At 45.4% G+C, this 20,041-nt stretch overlaps 1 protein-coding gene across 1 annotated transcript in view; it reads right to left on the bottom strand.

The window, feature by feature from the left end:
- Positions 1–18,265, bottom strand: part of grip1 (glutamate receptor interacting protein 1) — a 49,171-nt gene extending 30,906 nt beyond the window's left edge. The window contains exon 1 of the mRNA XM_084573957.1: positions 18,011–18,265. Coding sequence (XP_084430083.1) covers positions 18,011–18,065 — 55 coding nt within the window. The 5' untranslated portion in view covers positions 18,066–18,265. The remainder of the gene's footprint in view (positions 1–18,010) is intronic.
- Between the last annotated feature and the right edge of the window lie 1,776 nt (positions 18,266–20,041).

Below are 20,041 nucleotides of genomic sequence, written 5' to 3'. Positions count from 1 at the left end.
CAACCACAGGGACCGGAACCAGCTAAAAGAACAGAGATACCAGAACCAGATGATAAAACCACAGGGACCGGAACCAATTGAAAAGAACAGACACACCAGAACCAGCTGATAGAACCACAGGGACCGGAACCAGCTAAAAGAACAGAGACACCAGAACCAGCTAAAGGAATGAGATAAACCAGAACCAGCTTAAAGAACCAAAGACACCAGAACCAGCTGACAGAACCATAGGAACCAGAACCAGCTAAAAGAACCAGAGACACCAGAACCAGCTGATAGAACCACAGGAACCGGAACCAGCTAAAAGAACCAGAGACATCAGAACCAGCTGATAGAACCACAGGAACCGGAACCAATTGAAAAGAACAGAGACACTAGAACCAGCTAAAAGAACCAGAGACACCAGAACAAGCTGATAGAACCACAGGAACCGGAACCAGCTAAAAGAACCAGAGACACCAGAACCAGCTGATAGAACCACAGGAACCGGAACCAATTGAAAAGAACAGAGACACTAGAACCAGCTAAAAGAACCAGAGACACCAGAACCAGCTGATAGAACCACAGGAACCGGAACCAATTGAAAAGAACAGAGACACTAGAACCAGCTAAAAGAACCAGAGACACCAGAACCAGCTGATAGAACCACAGGGACCGGAACCAATTGAAAAGAACAGATAAACCAGAACCAGCTTAAAGAAACCTCAGGAACCAGAACCAACAAAAGGTACCAGTTAAACCAGAAGTAGTTAAAAAAAAAAAAAACACAGGAACCCAAACCAGCTGATCAGAACCAGCCACAGTAGCAGTTAAAACCAGGTGGAACCAGCCGGACCAGGACAAATCAGAACCAGAGTTACAGTGAATGGACACAACTCTTCACTTCCTGTTTACAGTAAACGTTTACTGTAAACAGGAAGTTTACTGTAAACGTTTACAGTAAACTTCCTGTTGTAAACTGTAAACTTTCTCGTTCTTGGACTAAAAACAAACCAAACCCAAACTTCTTCTACTTCCTGTTTCCAGTCAGAGGTCCCTGTAATAAAACGCTGCTATGAACTGATGGGGGACGTAATCCTGTTGTCACGTCACCCCCTTTAACCCCCCCCCCCCAAACTCCCCTACACCCCCACACAACACACACACACATGCACACGACTGTTACCATGGAAACAAGCTGATGAATAATTGAGGGGAGGGAGCGACCCAGCGCCGTACAAAGAGGGATTCTGGGAGATGAAAGAGCTGTTCACACTGACGGGTGTTTCTATGTTAGTGAGGACCTTCCACAGACGTGAAGCACTCGTCCTAAACGCCGTCCAACCTGAGTGGAAGCTTCAGACACAAACCAAGTCTGAACAGGTTTTAATCCTTTAAAGACGTTTGTTAAAACAAGACTGAACACAGACATGTTCTCATCACAGCCGCTGGCGTCGACTCCCACCGCCCCAAAGTCAAAAACACGGGTTTGAGTCACCGTGACACGTCCTTATGTAACAAACACAAACACAAACACAAACACAAACACACTGGGTTCACTAATAACACGGCTTCAGAGGACGGGACGAGGAGAGGACGGATGTGCAAACCTTTAATTAGCGCCAACAGACTGACACGTTTACATGTGTGTGAGGAGCAGATGGGACGGAGAGACAGCTCTGTAATCAACAAACCAGCACTTTGTCAAACTCTGCTGGTAAAAAAAAATTTACTTGTGAAGATTTGATAAAGGTTATTTGAGGAAACGTAGAAGATGATGGAAAAACATAAACAAATCAAAAAAGAACTCGCAGATAATAAGGAACCCAACATCTGTGATCTCTCTGACAGTTTAATAAAGGTTATTTAAGAAAACAAGATGGCTGTGTTCTCAGTGTTGGTGGAAGAAAACATAAAAAAATAAAAACGAGACATTACTACATTTCAGATGTTAAATCTTTTCTGCAACGTTTTTTACACAAAAATTTAAACTCATCTGAGCTACGTGAGCGTGGACATGAAACTAATTTTCTACAGAATTTGTTGCCAAAATATAGAAATAAACTTCTGTTGATGTTTCTCTAAACTTATCTCACACTCTAACGTCTTTTTTTCCTGGTTCCTCGTTAACGTCTTCGCGCCCTCTGCTGGACAACAATGAACAACTACAACAATGACAGATTATTACGTTTCAGATATTTAAATTTCTTCCAACATTCGACGACAAACGTTTGCAACTAAATTGATCAACTATATCTGCGCAAAACCACAAAAATATCTCATTTTTGTGAAGGAAACACGCACATTAACTTAAAATAACGTATTTTTTAAGACGTTTGTTTCCATAATACACAAATAAATAGTTTCCCAGACATTTATGTGTTATTTTTATTCTTAATACTTCGAATAATCACGACATCCCTCTGATGGACTACACAGCAAACTGCTTCAAACAGGAGATTATTAAATTTCATATGTTGAATTTTTAATTAATATAAAGTAAATCATCAAATATGTATATAAATTAAACAAATAGTTTCTCAGACATGCAACAAGTACGTGTAGTTTTAATAAAGTTATTCTCTCTTAACTGTCTCAATACTTTAAATAATCTCTGCTTCCTGGTTCCTCGATAACTTCTTCGTAAAAATTCGCCCTCTGCTGATCACAACAATCTGTCAGTGAATGTTTAATTATTTTTTTTAAATCACATTTGACCAAATGTTTTAATTTTAAGTGTCCACAGTTATTAGTATTAAGTAGTTTATACCTAAATATTAAATCAAACCAATAAAATTCACAGCAAACGACCAAATCACCAAGAAAACTCTCTCCTCTAAGGGAAGCGGGGCAGGATTTATATTTATTCCTGCTTCTTAATTTTAGAAGAACCAGCAGATGAGGAGAAAAAAAAAAAAAAAAAGAAAGAAGAAGAAGAAGTTGTTCTTTAATTTAAAAGAACTAATTAAACATTAAATCCAAATAATGAGGGGGAAGTGCTGCGGGTCCCGAGAGGCCTGTGGATTAATTAAAGTGAACTTTGTGTGATTTCTGCTCTACTTTTTTTTGGCTCTGGAGATAATCCATCCATCCATCCATCCATCCATCCATCCATCTGCCTCTGAACCAGAACCAGCTCCAGGTCCAGGTCCAGGTCCAGGTCCAGAACCAGGTCCAGGTCCAGGGCCGTGGAGGTCGTGGGTCTGACTCAGTGACTGTTAACGGCGACCAGATGAAAACAAAGATGCCTTCAACATGTTTCTGGATTCAACAGAAAGCTGTACGTCTCCCCCCCCCCCCCCCCCCCCGCTGCCCGTCTCCTCTCTAATCTCCATCGTGTTGAACACAGGACCGGTTATGCTAATGAAGACCTCGTTTAGAGCGTTAATTAGCACATTTTTTCTGTGTCAACAACCTTCGCATAACACACGACTGCTGCTGTTTCTGCGAGAACCCGAATTAGCCTGAACTCTGCATCACGGCGCGGCGGTCGCTTCATTAATGTGCAAATGTATGCATCATAATGTTTCAGTATGTAATGAGATCATCGGGTGTTCGGGGGCGGGGGGGTGGGGGGGGGCAGTCTGCTCAGAGACGAAGCAGGAAAGGTGAGACACGTGTGACGTTAGCGGTGGGGGCGTGGCCAGAGGAGGCAGATTTTAATACACCTTTATTATCCGCTCTTTATTTCTTTACTTTGGAAGAAATGAACTTGTGAAAATGAGTTTTATTCCACGTGTCTCTACGGGGCGAAGCTAAGACAGAGGAGGCTCAACGTGAATCATTTTAAGAGTTTGTTTTTCAGTCTGACTGAGAGGAAACACATAAATCTGCTTCTTATTTCCAGGTAGTGAGATGTTCTCCATCAGGTTCCATGAGGTTCCATCAGGTTCCAGCAGAGATAAGTCAGGCTACAGGTTTACAGACATCAGAGTTTGTTGTGTTGAGAAATGAATAAAACGTTCTGTTTGCTTTGAACCGTTCAACGTTCACCTTCTGCAGCAGGAAGCGTCGGTACCACCTTGAACTAAAAGGAACCTGAGTTACTTTTAATTACAATTCAGAGTCAAAATTCAATTAACCTTTATTTATAATAACACAAATTGTCTCAAGATGCTTCACAGAACCCAGAGCAGCACAAAGGCAACAGTGACAACTTTAAGAAACCTCCACTAAACATGCCTTAGTCCATAACTCACCAAATTATTCTCCAAACTACGACTTTTCGTAGTTTCACAAAGATTTCCCCAAGATGTCCGACATCTTAATGTTACTACGAATGTTTCTAATGCTACGAACCAAAACCAACTCTAGACACCGATGGACCACGCAGCCTCCTCTACGTCTCCTACAGATGAACAGACTTTGGTACAGAACGTACAAATCAATCCAAGGACAACAACAAAAGACTTTGTGAAGACGCCGGAAGAAACGGGAACAGAAATATCTACGTTAGCAAAACCTGAGAGGATGTTCATCAAGGAAGACGCTCTAAAAATGACTGAAGAGGTGGAGGCTTCCACAGCTGAAGAACAGCGTCTCCACTATGAAGCATGGCGGAGGAAGCATCATGTTGGAGATGAACGTTCAGTGTTTATTTAAAGATTTGTCTTTTGAACGGAGAACGTCTGAACAGAGGTGACGCTTAATGGCTTCAGGAAGAGAAAGTTGAGGTGTAAGAGCAGTCACCGTGAAGCAGTGACCTCAGTCTAATAATAAATTAGTGCTGGAGCGAGGAGGGACTCAAACCCCACTCAGTTCTGTCCTGTGACTTGTTGTAAAAAAGCTTTTCCACAAAACAAGATTAATCAAAGAAGACTTTTGCCAGAGGTGACCAGAAGCGGTAAAACCAAAGGAACGCAAGGTAGTAAGTAAGACATGGTGGAAAAATGAACAAGGGGAAGCGTGTCTGGTTGATATGAAATGAAAGAGTAGAATGAAACCAAACGTCAGACCTACACGAGAGCAGGAAGTTCAGATAACAGCAGCTAATCTGAAGCTTTTATCTAAGCTAACAAAACACAGGAAAATGCCTTGAGAGGTTCTCAACTCGTTGCCCGACAGGAGAAACGTCTCTGAGGAGGCGACTTCATAAAAGAGTTCCTCAATAAAGTCTCAGGATTAACGTTCCTGGAAGCATTCAACAACGTTAGCATGTCCAGACTCAGACGCCACACAGCTGTTAACGTTTTATCAGGAAGTTGATGTTGAGTTATCTTTGTCATGTCCTTCACATCTCAACCACCAAACGTCCTCCTGTCCTGCCAACCGTCCCTCACTGTTCAACAAACAGTTATATACATGTTCCACAGTATTCTGGTGTTATTAGCATAACAAGCTTGTGATCCACCTCTGGGCATTGCTTTAAAATGATTCAATAAATCACAGGAATGAAGTGAAACTATCAGTTTTATCTAAATTTAGCCGAATTTACAAGATAAAGACAGAACTACGGCGTCTTCTCTGAAGCTACGATGAGCTGATGAACCAGGAAGCAGGAGATCCTCTAACAGATCAAACTAAACCGGGTCTGATAAGAGAGAGAGTGTCTGTGGGTTCTCCAGTCAACCAGCTATAAACTGCTTTCATATACAATCACACGCTGCACTAAACACACACATGAAGCTAAGCTAGCGAGCTGGTAGCGTCCAGAGATGCCTCCTGGCGTCTCACGGTGCAAAAAAATAACTAAAAACAGTAAAATGTGATTTTAAATGACTGGATAATTTAATTCAGCTCCAACAAAGACTGTTTATTTTTATCAACCTTCCTCTCCCTCTCCTCCAGGTTGATTACAGATCTTTCATCCTCCGCTCGCGGCGCTCACAAACACTTTCATCAGAGTAAACAGTTTAGTGCAACGACGAGTTCAAGTCCTTTTGGAGATTTCTCTGGAGGGAGGCAGACGGAGGGGAGCGGACCGTGAACCAGACTTCACCCGCAAAATAACTAAATCTCATTTCAGCAGACGGCAAATAAACAAACTGACACGCTGAAGAATGTGACAAACATACCCCGACTAGACCCAACTGGAATGTGGATGGACATGAAATTAACCAGGTCGTGTAATCTGTCTGATCAGTAAAAACAAAGCCAGCAGCGACGCGTTGAAACCACATGACAGATCAGCAGAGACGAGAATAGAATCAAATTAACACAAAAGAGACGACAGCGTAGAATCAGTCCAGGAGAAGCTGCAGCTGCATCTGAGTCAGAGCAGACGATCAATCTGCACTTTAAACCGTTTAAACTCAATGAAGGACCTGACTGCAGCTGAAATGTGGTTTAAGAAGCTGTAAATACAATAAACTGCTGCGGGAACGAGTCGGATGAACGAGCACCGGAGGAAAGTTAAAGTGAAACCGTTCCACGTTTAATAACTAGTAATCCAGCAGACGAACATCGTGACAGAGAACATCGACCGAACATCAAGGAACCATCTGCTGTGAAGACCCATCACGTCCACAAAGACAGTGGCCTGTGTTCATCAGTAGAAAGAGAACCCTAAGCTAGGACTAGAACCCAACACCAGTCAGTTCAGGGCAGAGGTGTCAAACTCGTTGTAGTTCAGGGGCCACATACAGCCCCATTTGATCTCAACTGGGCCGGACCGGTAAGATAACAGCATCATAACCTGTTGTTTTAGTGCAAAAAAGACCTTTTTTCCTTGAAAACAATGAAATTTATTAACAAAAGTAAGTGAATTTTGCGTACATTGGTGTCTGCTGTTTAATCCTGGGTCTCAGCGTCAGTGTTCTGTCCACTCCTCTCACTAAAACAGTGGACAAATTAGGGATATCAGATATTTTAACTGAAAAGTTGCAGTCTATGTGATTTTTGCACTTTGCCAGTTCATGCTGCGGGCCAGATTAGACCTAGCCTGGTCGTCACCATCCTACGTTTCCGCCCGAAATTTGATTTCGGTCTGGCACGGAGCCTGGCCAAACTGCCCTTCTGCGGTTCGCGTGTAACCGCGCGGTATTAGCCAATCAGCGAACAGTTGAGTGATGACGTGAAACTCGCCTGCCGAGTTGCTTGTAGTCCAGCGAAGCTTGTAGTTCAACAGCATAGCAACAATGGCGACGGAGGAAGAGACGCTAGAAGCCATCCGCGAAGTTGTCTCATCTCTCGAGAGCATCACGGAATTAAAACCAGAACAAGAGGCTTGTGTTGTCAATTTTATAAATGGCAAGGACGTCGTAGCTCTCCTTCCAACTGGCTTTGGGAAAAGTTTGATTTATTTAACTGGAAGCGGAAGTGGTAAGCGTAAGAGCCTGAACTCCGGCGCACAATATACGTCATTACCAAACGTTGCTGATTGGTTCAGGGAACTCCAATGATTTTAAACCTCAAAATAAGCATCCGCCATTGGGCCAGACTAACGTGCCAGACCCAAATCAAATTTCGGGCGGAAACGTAGGATGGTGACGACCAGGCTAGATTAGACCCTCTGGTGGGCCGGTTTTGGCCCGCGGGCCGTATGTTTGACACCCGTGGTATAGGGTACGTTGGCCTTAACCTGCAGAGCATGTTGCATTATGGGTAGTTTGTAGGCTTAGCGTGTCTAGGCTAGTAGATGCTATTGGACAGAGAATATTCTGAAGCTAACTTCACATAATCTCTAGATGTTTGTGGGCGACATCGAGGAACTGTTGGCAATGAAGACCGACGACGTCAACTCACATGATCTCAACCACAAAGACAACCGGCAACGACTAGCAGCTTGAGAGGGAGAAACTAGAAGAGCTAGGACTAGACGGTGTAGACGCTAATCAACTGCCAAGACAATCGATTAGCGTCCAGCTAACTGGTTCCTACCACCAGATCCTCCAGCAGCTTGGAGCGTTAGAGAACCCAAACAGAACCAGAGTTAGCTCCGTCCAGACGCTACTAGACATATGTTTATGTTCTGTTTGTTTCATTGGGAACATTATAATAGGGTTACCTGGGCAACCAGAGTCCAGAACTAGAAACGAACTGTCGGCAACGAAGACGGACGACAAACTACTAATCGCTTAAACCGATTTAATAACCAGGTCTTAACTGATTCGTTAAGTTGTGTAAATAAGACGGAAGAGAAACGACGATGAAGATGTGAAGAGCGATAACGAAGGAAGGAGGAGTCACTGTGAATGAATCAACACGTCAGCTCTACTCTGCTGCCGTTACGAGAACCAGATCTTTTCTCGACAGGAAAAAGAAGCCGGGTCAGAAAGGACGGCACTAAAGAAGAAGAACAAAGATCAGAGGAGACACACAGGATGTTAAACCCTGAATTAGCGCCTCTGCGTTTGTTTTCCCACATTCCCTTCATTCCTCTCCCACTTCCCCGCCTTCTCATTACCCACAAACCACCTGGCTGGCTGTCACCTGGACACCTGAGCGCCGGGTCCCGTAACTGAGCCGCCGACCTTCATCTATAATACAACACAAACACAAACAGAGATGTGTTCCTGACTGAAAGATGTAAACACGTCCTGATCGTCATCACCATCATCATCATCATCATCATCATCAGCAGCAGCAGCAGCAGCAGCAGCAGCAGCCGCTCAAGTGTCATAATCTGTTGATAAGCTCTCTCTCTCTCTCTCTCTCTCTCTCTCTCTCTCTGCATTAGCTCCATACCTCCCTCTCTCTCCAGGACAATAAAACAAAGCCTCCCTCCCTCCCTCCCTCCCTCTCTCTCTCTCTCCCTCCCTCCAGTCTTCCTCTATGGGACTCACTCAGTAGGTGTGTGTTGTACTTGCTGGTGTAGTAGTAAACGTCCTCGTAGCCCTCCTGGTAGTCGTCGTCCGCCCGGTACCTCCTCCCTCGCCTCCTCCTGCTCAGCAGACGCAGCAGAGCCAGGAACCGATCCATCCCACAGCACCTGACGCTGCTCACACACACCGGGCCGGGCCGGGCTGGGCTGAACCGGGCCGGGCTAAGCTAAGCTAACAGTGAGGCTAATAACAAGGATGAGAGAGAGAGAGATCGGGTTTCCTCCTCTCTGCTTGCTGCTCTCTCTCTCTTTGTATTCTCTCCTCTATCTGCAGCCTCCTCCTCCTCCTCTGTTCCCTTCTTCTTCTTCTTCTTCTTCTTTCGGCCGTTGGTGCATCTAGCCGGGCTCAGCCAATCACAGAGCTCGTAGCGCACACACACACACACACACACACACACTCCTCCGTCTCAGCCCTCCATTGTGTGACTCCTTTCCTTCATTAACTCCTTCCTTTGTTATCTCCTGCTTCTCTCTTTCATCTCTCTCTCTCTCTCTCTCTCTCTCTCTCTCTCTCTCTCTCTCTCTCTCTCTCTCTCTCTCTCCGTGTTATCCTCCTCCTCTTCCTCCTCCTCCTCCTCCTCATTCACTTCATTCCAGTGAGGGGGAGGGGAGAGTCGGTGTGAGTGAATTCCTCAGAGTGGTCTGTAATTTTACACTGAGAGGAGGAGGAGGAGGAGGATGAAGGAGGAGGTGAAGAGGAGGAAGAGAGAGGAGGCGATGAAGAGGAAGAGGGTGAGGAAGAGGAAAGGAGGAGCAGAGAAGATGAAGATGAAAAGGAGGTAGAGGAGGAGGAGGAGGAGGAGCATCCCTCTAAAGTTTCTCATCGTTCTCACTGACGGTGAATAAAATTCTCACACCGTCGTCGTCACGGTGACGACACATCAGCTCCTCGGGGTCGATGCACTGAGACTGAAGTAAAGTCTGACTCAGAGGAAGTGATGAGCTGAGACCAGAGCTCTGACTGGAGGTGAACACATGAATCAATCTGACACCGACACGTTCACTCAGTCACAAACACACGGACTCTGAGAACTGAGTCCAGCTGAGGCGTTAAAACAACTTCTACCCAAACAGGAAACTGAAATTAATTCATCTCTCGACTTTAATTTTATTCTGATTCGTCTTTAAACAGAGAAACAACAACGTCTGCATCAACACCGTCGTCCTCCAACCAATCAGAGACATTTAAACTAAATCAGACGACGTGTTTGACTACTATTATTCTTCTATCCATTACTACATGAAGCCCCGCCCCCCAAACGATCTGATTGGCCCGTCAGATCTTAGCTGGAGCAGCATCAGTTCCCAACAGAGAGACTCCAGATAAACACATAACACTACAGATGAAATGTTTATACAATAAAAATCTAAAAACTGAACATTATTTCCGTTAAAACCAAACGTCTGTATTAGTCTGTAGTGTTTTTTAAATAAAGTTTAATTCTCCCAAGATGCATCAGGATGAAAAGAAGCTGCAAGATGAACAACAGGTCAACTTTCATTTCCTGTCATATGATTATAAATAAGTTCTTTTGACTTATAATATTCTACACACGCTCCCATCTGTGACCTTTGACCTCAGAGACCGTGTGACTGACAGCTGGTGACAGTGTGTGTGTTGACCTCTGACCTCTGTCACGTCCTGACAGCCTGACAGATACAGAGACGCTGACGAACACGTTCAGACACCAAGTCAAATAAAACGACTGATTATTGTCTCAGCGTCCATTTAGACGACTACGTTGGACATTTACCTTCTACGTTTATATAAAAGAGACATGTCCAACATCTCGTGAACAGCTGCTACGTCAACAATTACAGCTACTACATAAACGTGCTGATTTGTGGGGGAATGCATCGGTGCGTCGCGATGTTCACGTCCATCCTCAACCGTGACGCCTTCTACGGCCGAAAAGGGTCGAACCTGACAGTCAAAGGTGTGGGAATATTTCACAAGCAGACTTTACGCATGAGCATCTCAACGGAGAAGATGTCAGAGGAGCTTTGAAGACGTCAGCGTGGACTCTGGGACGTTAACTGGTCCTTCAGTTTTACGTTTAATCACATTTAATCACATTTAATCCCATTTAATCCCATTTAATCCCTAAACCGTGAGCAGCTGTTGATCAATTGGATCTTTAAGGTGCTGTTGAAGGTTAACATGTGAACCTTTGGCTAACGGCTGGAGCTCAGCTGGACAGGATTCCTCACCTGTCAGACATCCCTGAGGGCTTCATGGCCCCAGGAGCCGCCTCACAGGGCTGAGAGCAGGCAGATGGGCGAGTCACATTCACTAACACAGGCAGGAAGTGAGAGAGAGTGTGTCTTCATTTGCATATGACTCTGAGGACTCTGTAACAGGATTGGACGCCTGGTCTGAGCGTGTGAATAATCTGATCCTCCACGCTCCACTTCCAGACACGTTGTCTTCTACCGCCCCCTGCTGGCCACTCACAGGAGCCGCAGCTTTAAAACGCAGGAGGAGAACCGCACTCACAACTCTGAGGGGGAAATGGAAAATATAAGAGGCTACCCACGATGCACTGGGGCAGGCAGAGAGGCAGACGGACAGTGATTGATAAAGCCTGGAGCGAGGAAGACAGAGAGACCTAGAAACTAAATGAACAAAAGAGAGCGAGAGGAGTGAATCCATGGTCTTAATGGACAGCTGAGTGACTGACCCTGATTCCTAATGGACACAAACACACACACACACACACACACACACACACACACTGCACTGACTTCCATTCATTTCCCCTGAAGGCTCGGCCTAACCTGAACCTGGACGGACACACAGCTGGACAACAGCTGACACCGGAGACAAAACTGAGGGACGCACATTTAGTCAGAGGTTGACACACAACGACTAAAATTATTTCTACACATTAAAACCTTTATTTGTCCCACAATGGGGAGAAACACCTGCCTCAGGTTAGAATCACTACTTTATGTTCGGTGTAATCGTAGAAGGAAGACATCTTTGGCGTCACCGTCCGTCCACAAGACAAATCTCAACTGTATTTGACATTTTGTGAACTAAACTGTAAAGACAAGCAGCAGTTAGAGCCTTTAGATGATCACTAAAACACATGTGAGGCGTTGAGGAGTTCAAACTTCCAAAGAACACGTGTCCGGACTCGACTTTCACTGGAAAAGCCTGCAGCTCCGAAGAAAACAGCTCGGCACTAAAACACATTTCCAGAAACCAATCAATCAACCAATCAGTGGCCTCCAGCTCCGGGTTTCTGGCTGGATCCAGATCCAGCACAATCCATCCCCGTCTGTTCACTGCTGATGTTCTGCTCCGAGGGTTCAGATTGACGTAACCTACCGTCCTACCAGCCCCGCAAACATTTTAAAACCTCGTCCACATCCGAGTCCAAACCATCCCCCCCCCCCCCCCCCGGCAGATTAATAAAAACACACGCTCCGTCGTCTCCGCAGGTTTCAGAGTCAAACCAACTGCTGGACACTCGCTGAGACGTAATGTGTGTGAGACCGTGTGTATTAATGAGTGTTTTTGTTGTTGGCGTGTTCACGCTGGGCTCATCCGAGGAGAAAATGAGTGTGTGTCGGCGATGCCAGCAGCTCGGCGGTCCACCTGGACGCTGCCCAGGGCCCCGTGTGTTGTCTGTGTCTGTCAGTGTGGTGCTGTTGTGTTGTGTTGTTGTTGTTGTGTGCGACAGTGAAGCAGATTCTGTTTCCGTCTGGAGAACGAAAAGAGAGAACGGCTGGAAGGCGTTAGCAGCCGTTAGCAGCCGTTAGCATTAGCTTATCATCACAAGTCATATCTTAGTAGTTACCTAAAACATATCATTGGCTGTAGACCGACTGTCAGCTACGAACAGATTCTGGGAGCGGTAGCGCCACCTACTGGTCTGGAGCGGGGATGAGCAGATTTAAAGCTAACCTGATAATCTGAAGAGGATCCTGTAGTGTGAGCGCGTTTAAGATTAGACAGGAGAATATCTGTGACGTCTTTTTGGTCGGCAGCGCTGCAGGAGCTAGGAGTGTGTTACCTTGTGATACAACACACACACACACACACACACACACACACACTCACACACACAATTTAAATAGCTAAAGCCAGAGTGACACACAGTCAGCAGTTTGTTCCTCAGAGTCATGGTGGGCGAGAGACATAGACGGAGACAGAGAGAAAGGAAAAGAGAGAGAGAGTCTTGGTAAAATGTGTCAGAGACGATAGGGATAATACATTAAGCTGAGGAAAATGGATGTAAATACACACACACACACACACACACACACACACACACACACACACACACACACACACACACACACACACACAGTCAGGTCTGCTTCAGTAATCCTGAGGACAAAGACGAGCAGAGTTCTGACATCAGCACCTCTTAAAGGACGCCGTGTGTGTTTTAGTGTGTGTCTGCTGCAGTGTGTGTGTTTTGTGTGTTGTGTGTGTGTGCGTGTGTGTGTGTTGGCAGTACAGAAAATGGTTTGTGTGGTTGGTGTGTGTTTGCGTTAAAGCCATTTTCTCTGCTTCTTAGTCAGAAAGCTTAAAAACGGTGGGATGCTGTGACACACACACACACACACATTATCAAACACAAACACACACACACTCACACACACACACTGAGGCTGTAACATCCTGAACATAACACCCTCGTGTGCAGCCCTGCTTCGTACCCGGAGACAGCGCTTTGAAAAACAGTCAGTGTGTTCAGAAACAGTCTGGGAGCTTCGTTGTGGAACCGAACGACTTTAACGTTAACGAGACGTAAAGACACAGAAAACGATCAGAGCCAACAACCAGCTGGGTTATATGAGGAAATAACTAACTGTTCATACCAGTAGGAGGCAGTAGTCTGTGGTTATCACTCAATAAAGAAACAAGAAGAGCTGCTATTAGCTGGAAGGCTAGGAAGAGCTACTATTAGCTGAGAGGCTAGGAAGAGCTGCTATTAGCTGAGATGAAAGGAAGAGCGACTATTAGCTGATATTAGCTGAGAGGCTAGGAAGAGCTGCTATTAGCTGAGAGGCTAGGAAGAGCTACTATTAGCTGAGAGGCTAGGAAGAGCGACTATTAGCTGAGATGCTAGGAAGAGCGACTATTAACTGAGATGCAAGGAAGAGCGACTATTAGCTGAGATGCTAGGAAGAGCGACTATTAGCTGAGAGGCTAGGAAGAGCTGCTATTAGCTGAGAGGCTAGGAAGAGCTGCTTTTAGCTGGAAGGCTAGGAAGAGCTACCGTTAGCTGAGAGGATAGGAAGAGCTACCGTTAGCTGAGAGGATAGGAAGAGCTACTATTAGCTGGAAGGCTAGGAAGAGCAGCTATTAGCTGAGAGGCTAGGAAGAGCTACTATTAGCTGAGAGGCTAGGAAGAGCTGCTATTAGCTGAGAGGCTAGGAAGAGCTGCTTTTAGCTGGAAGGCTAGGAAGAGCTACTATTAGCTGAGAGGCTAGGAAGAGCTACTATTAGCTGAGAGGCTAGGAAGAGCTACTATTAGCTGAGAGGCTAGGAAGAGCTACTATCAGCTGCTATTAGCTGAGAGGCTAGGAAGAGCTACTATCAGCTGCTATTAGCTGAGAGGCTAGGAAGAGCTGCTATTAGCTGGAAGGCTAGGAAGAGCAGCTATTAGCTGAGAGGCTAGGAAGAGCTACTATTAGCTGAGAGGCTAGGAAGAGCAGCTATTAGCTGAGAGGCTAGGAAGAGCTACTATTAGCTGAGAGGCTAGGAAGAGCTGCTATTAGCTGAGAGGCTAGGAAGAGCTGCTTTTAGCTGGAAGGCTAGGAAGAGCTACTATTAGCTGAGAGGCTAGGAGGAGCTACTATTAGCTGAGAGGCTAGGAGGAGCTACTATTAGCTGAGAGGCTAGGAAGAGTTGCTATTAGCTGGAAGGCTAGGAAGAGTTGCTATTAGCTGGAAGGCTAAGAAGAGCTACTATTAGCTGAGAGGCTAGGAAGAGCTGCTATTAGCTGAGAGGCTAGGAAGAGCTGCTATTAGCTGAGAGGCTAGGAAGAGCTGCTATTAGCTGAGAGGCTAGGAAGAGCTACTATTAGCTGAGAGGCTAGGTAGAGCTACTATTAGCTACTATTAGCTGAGAGGCTAAGAAGAGCTACTATTAGCAGAGAGGCTAGGACGCTAGGATGAACCAGTCTCAGGTCTGGTCTCTCCTGGATCCTGGACGTCAGCCTGGAGCTTTTAAACTCTAAATATTTGATCCTAACGCTGTCAACTCAAACTCAGCCTGTACTTCCTGTCTGCGAGGACATGTGTGAGGACATGTGTGAGGAGGACGCTGGTGTCGAGCAGCAGGGTTCTGGCCTCGGCTCAGACGTTCAGCGTGGCCTGAAGGTGAACAGGTGCTGGTCCCTTCTGGAGCCGCCAGGTAAGAAAGCAGGGTCACGAACCCATCACGGCCGCCGTCAGCGTGCTGTTAAAAGCCGCCAGCAGCGTCCACGGTTCCCTCCACACGTCTCTGCAGCATCGTCCAGGCTTCAGAGACACAGGACAGACGCCTGAGAGCCTGGACTATGTGTCGGTCAAAGCTAACGCTCAAATGAATGTTGGGTTTGAGACGAAACGGAGCCGAGAGGAGAGACAAATTATTTTAATCCCAGGTTTATCCTCCGATTGAGTTCCTCCTCTTTCTTGGAGAGGAGCGCCGTGAAGACACCGACCGACATCCAGCCGTACAAATAAACTCGTCTTGATCTGTGTTACTACAGCAGTGTGAAGGCGTACACGGCGTCTCTCATGGTTCGTCTATCTATTATTTACCTGTTGTCTATTTTTACTCTCTGCCTCCGGCTCCGCGCTGTTGACTTTCTTGTAACTGCTGTCGTTTTACTTTCATTTTAGCGCATTGTTCTTTTTACTGACGTCCCAGATCGGCTTGTAAACATGACGGTTATATTATCATCGTCACGTCTCCAGGTTCACTACAGAGAATCAGAACAGTCACACTGACTCTAATGGGGGTTTTCATTCTGATCCAGACAATAACTGGTTTTAAATTTGGCCGTAAACACGAGAAGAGACAAGAGATCTTTTTATTTTAACGAAATTCAGAGAGTTGGAGACGTGAAGTTGAGTTCCCCAAACGTTGACCTGAAGGAAACAACCGTCCACCATCTTGGTTCCTACCAACAAATCCACCACGATGGCCGTGAGGAACCAGTCAATCAGCAAAAGAAGCAGTGATAAAGAATTCATCTTAGACTGATGATTGATCAGGACTAATTATACTTAATGAATAATTACGACTCCTTTGATGAACCCTGTTGATTCTGTCAGATGGTTTAATGGTTTCTTCCACCACCGTTTCTGTATCTGTTCTCTAGCAGAACACGTTCAGCGTCTACGGTTCTCCTCAGAACGTGTCCTCGTTCCGCGGCGGCGGTCAGGAACAGTTTTAAATGTGAGCTAAAAATGGGTTCTCTGAACGTGACACCACACGTGAAACGGAGAATAACGTGCCCCGGTAGAGTACGGGTTAGCGATGACCGGTCTGTTTCCATCAGGACTCAGTTATGTTCACAGTAACGTCCAATAATCAGTCTGTATTTGTCCAACAGTTCAAACCCTAAAGATGCAGCTTATTGAATATTGGTGAATGTTTCTGTTTAGGAAGCTTTCTGTCATTTCTACGTCTAAAATGATCCAAACTATGAATCAAAGCAGCCGCGTACTGGCGCCAGGTTTATTCTATTCTATTCATTTTTACTGAAATTGTGTTTTTTTAAGGACTGCAAATGAAATCAAATAGTATTAGAGACGACACTAGAGGAAACTAACCTTGGCTGAACCAAACTCTGGTTTGAGGAAATCAGTGTTTAGATTTTATTGTGATCATTTGCTTGAGGTTGGTTCATAAGGCTGTAATCAGTGAATATCTTCATTATCTGTATAACAGTCGTCAGTCAGAAGACGCTAATTTAATCAATTAATTGATAAAAACGCGTAAAAATTAGACACTGAAGAAATTATAAAATGATTAGCCTCATTTATCTCCAGTCATAATCAGATTGTAGACTTTATTACAGTTTAATTCGTCCTCCTGTGGCGCAGAGTCACAGTTAAAGTTGTGTTTAATCAATTTACGACACATTAAGACGTCTGAGTGTGTAGCGCCCCCTGCTGGTGGTGGTGTTGGTTCGTTAACTGTGTGTAAAACATCGGCTCTGGTTACAAGGAGACTAGTTCTTCCTCTAATAATCAGACTAAAACCTGAGGTTGTGGTGGCGGTAACCACGGTAACCCCTTTACTAATTACCTCCTAATAACTAAACATGAGGTGAGAAACATGGAGGTAGAAAACAAGATGAATCTATGTGGACAGAGACGATGGAGACGTTGGAGACATCTTGGTTGTCTTCTAAGGACCATCATCCTTCTTCTTCTTCTTCTGTTCTATTTCCAGTAGATGCCATGCTCCTCTTCATCAGTAAACTTCTACAGCGGTTGATGTTTTTGTGTGAACACACATCTGATCACATCGTTTTATATTTTATCTCCATGGTAACGGTCAATCTCTGATCACAGTCATTGATCAGGCTGCAGTCAGCTACTTTTATTTTGAAATCCAGCCACGTGTGAGTGACTTAATTAAATTAAATGTTGTATATATATTTTTTTGTGACACAACATTCACACAGATGCTGATGTTAATGGAGGTTGTGATTTTAACGGCTGCTGCCGGGAAAACGTTAGTCACCGTTTCAAGTCGATGTTTTATTGTGAAAGGTTACCGATTCACCTGCCACTCATGAATCAATATCCAGATCTGATCCCGGTTTCACCGTAACCGCCCGGTGAAGGTGGCCGCCACACACACACACACACACACACACACACACGGGCAGAACCCCCCGCTGACCAGCCGTTGATCCTCCCCGGTTTGACCGTTGCTTAGCCTGTTAGCACCTCTGCTAACTTCGGTCGGTAATCGGTCACCGGTAAAAAAATAAAAATAAATAAATAATAAAAAAATAATCACCGTAACGTCACCGTAACCTCGACCGTTGCGTCAGATCAACACACACACACACACGCGCGCGCGCGCACACAAACACACACACGGTATCAGTTACCAACTTTCACTAATTTAAAAACAGCCAACCGTTTGCGCGAGCTCTACCGGCGGCGCACGAGAGATTTCCCCGGTGATAATTAACACACACATATACATACATACACGCACAGGTATGCACTAAAAAAACCGAGGGGGGCACACTCGCCGGTCGGTGTGAACCTGAACGGATCGGTCGGGTCCGGTCTTACCTCCCTCCTGGTCCGGTTGGAGACAGGCCGGGATGTTTTTCTTCCAGCCGGGCATGATGCACCGCAGGGCGGATAGGGAGTCCAGGGCGGCCCGCTAGCAGACACACACCACCAGCAGCAGCAGCAGCAGCGGGAGGAGCAGCGGCGGCGGCGACAGCAACATGGCTAGTTAGCTTTAGCTTTAGCCGCTACACTACACGGGGACCCACCTCCCCCCGCTCCGAGTCTACCTCTCTCTACCGCTCTCTCTCTTTCTCAACCTCACTCAGGCACGCGAGCCCCTCTCTCTCCCTCTCTCTCCTTGTCTTTGTCTATGTCTCTCTACCCCCTCCCCCTTCTGTAACTCTACCCCGCGAGCCTCGCTGAGGTCTCTGGAGGAGTGGGAGAGAGAGAGAGAGAGAGAGAGAGAGAGAGAGAGAGAGAGGGGGGTGGTGACGTGATGACCGCGAAGGAGCCCGCGAGGCTGATGAGGTACAGGACCCTCGAGCGTCTTCACGTGCTCCACGGACAGATGGCGTTTAAACGGTCGACGCTCGTGGGTCTCGCAGCCGTTTAACTGATCCGGACTAAAAGTGCACGCGCTTCCCGCTTTCATTCATCCATTCATTCATAGCAGAGAGAGAGAGAGAGAGAGAGTGAGTGGTAAAGAGACATAGCAACAGACAGAGAGATCAATAAGAGTCTGAACAGCCTCCTTTAACAGCTGAGGCCTTCAGAGATGGAGGACTGAGTGGACTATATGGGCTCAGGGCCAACCACAGAGACACAACCACAGAGACACAACCACAGAGACACAACCACAAAAGACACAACCACAGAGACACAACCACAGAGACACAAGACAACCACAGAGACGCAACCACAGAGACACAAGACAACCACAGAGACGCAACCACAGAGACACAAGACAACCACAGAGACACAACCACAGAGACGCAACCACAGAGACACAAGACAACCACAGAGACACAACCACAGAGACACAAGACAACCACAGAGACACAAGACAACCACAGAGACGCAACCACAGAGACACAAGACAACCACAGAGACACAACCACAAAAGACGCAACCACAGAGACACAAGACAACCACAGAGGCACAACCACAGAGACACAACCACAGAGACACAAAACAACTGCAAAAAGGTGTAAAATCTCCACAGAGACACAAAAACCACCACAGACTCTCAAAACAACTACAGAAAGACATAAACTATCCACAAAGAAACACGAAGACATACAAAACAACCAAAAAGAGACACAGGACAACCATCAAAAAACACAACACGACCACAAAAAGGTGTAAAGTGTCCACAAAGACACACAAAACAACCACAGACATACAAGACAACCACAAAAAAACACACAAAACAACCAAAACGACACACAACACGTCCACAAAAAGGCATGAAACATCCACTAAAACACGGAAAATGTCCACAAAGACACACAAAACCACCACAGACTCTCAAAACAAACAGAAAGAGACACAAGACAACCCCAAAAGACAATGCAAATGTCCATAAAAAGACGTAAAATGTTCACAAAAAATACGAAACAAACCAAAGGGACACAAAACAAACCACAGGCACAGCAACACAGATACAAAACAACCAAAACAACCAAAAAGGGAAATAAAACAAACTCAAAAAGACGTAAAATGTCCACACAGAGACACAAAACATCCTGAAAAAGAAACATGCAACCAAAATAAAACCAAAAAGAGACACAACACAACCACAACACCACAAAGAGAAGCACAACAACATCCCAGCCCCATGAATTATTAATGAGTGTAATTTAAGCTAAACAGAACTAATAATAGTAATCTGTAAACACTTAGAAGAAACTAAACGGTTCAAATATAGTGAACAAAGAGAACAGAATCATTATTGTGGTTCACAAATAACATGTATAAGAAGTTAACTTTTAAAATAACGTCTGTTTTATTAACATTAAACATGACGTCTTTTAACAGTAATCAGACTCTGACTAACGTCGTAGCAGCAGACGGATTTAAAACCTCACA

Source organism: Chelon labrosus, assembly GCF_963514085.1.
Source record: "Chelon labrosus genome assembly, chromosome: 23".
Lineage (NCBI taxonomy): Eukaryota > Metazoa > Chordata > Actinopteri > Mugiliformes > Mugilidae > Chelon > Chelon labrosus.
The sequence above is the reverse complement of the archived record's forward strand: the minus strand, read 5'-3'. Positions and strand labels throughout refer to the sequence as shown.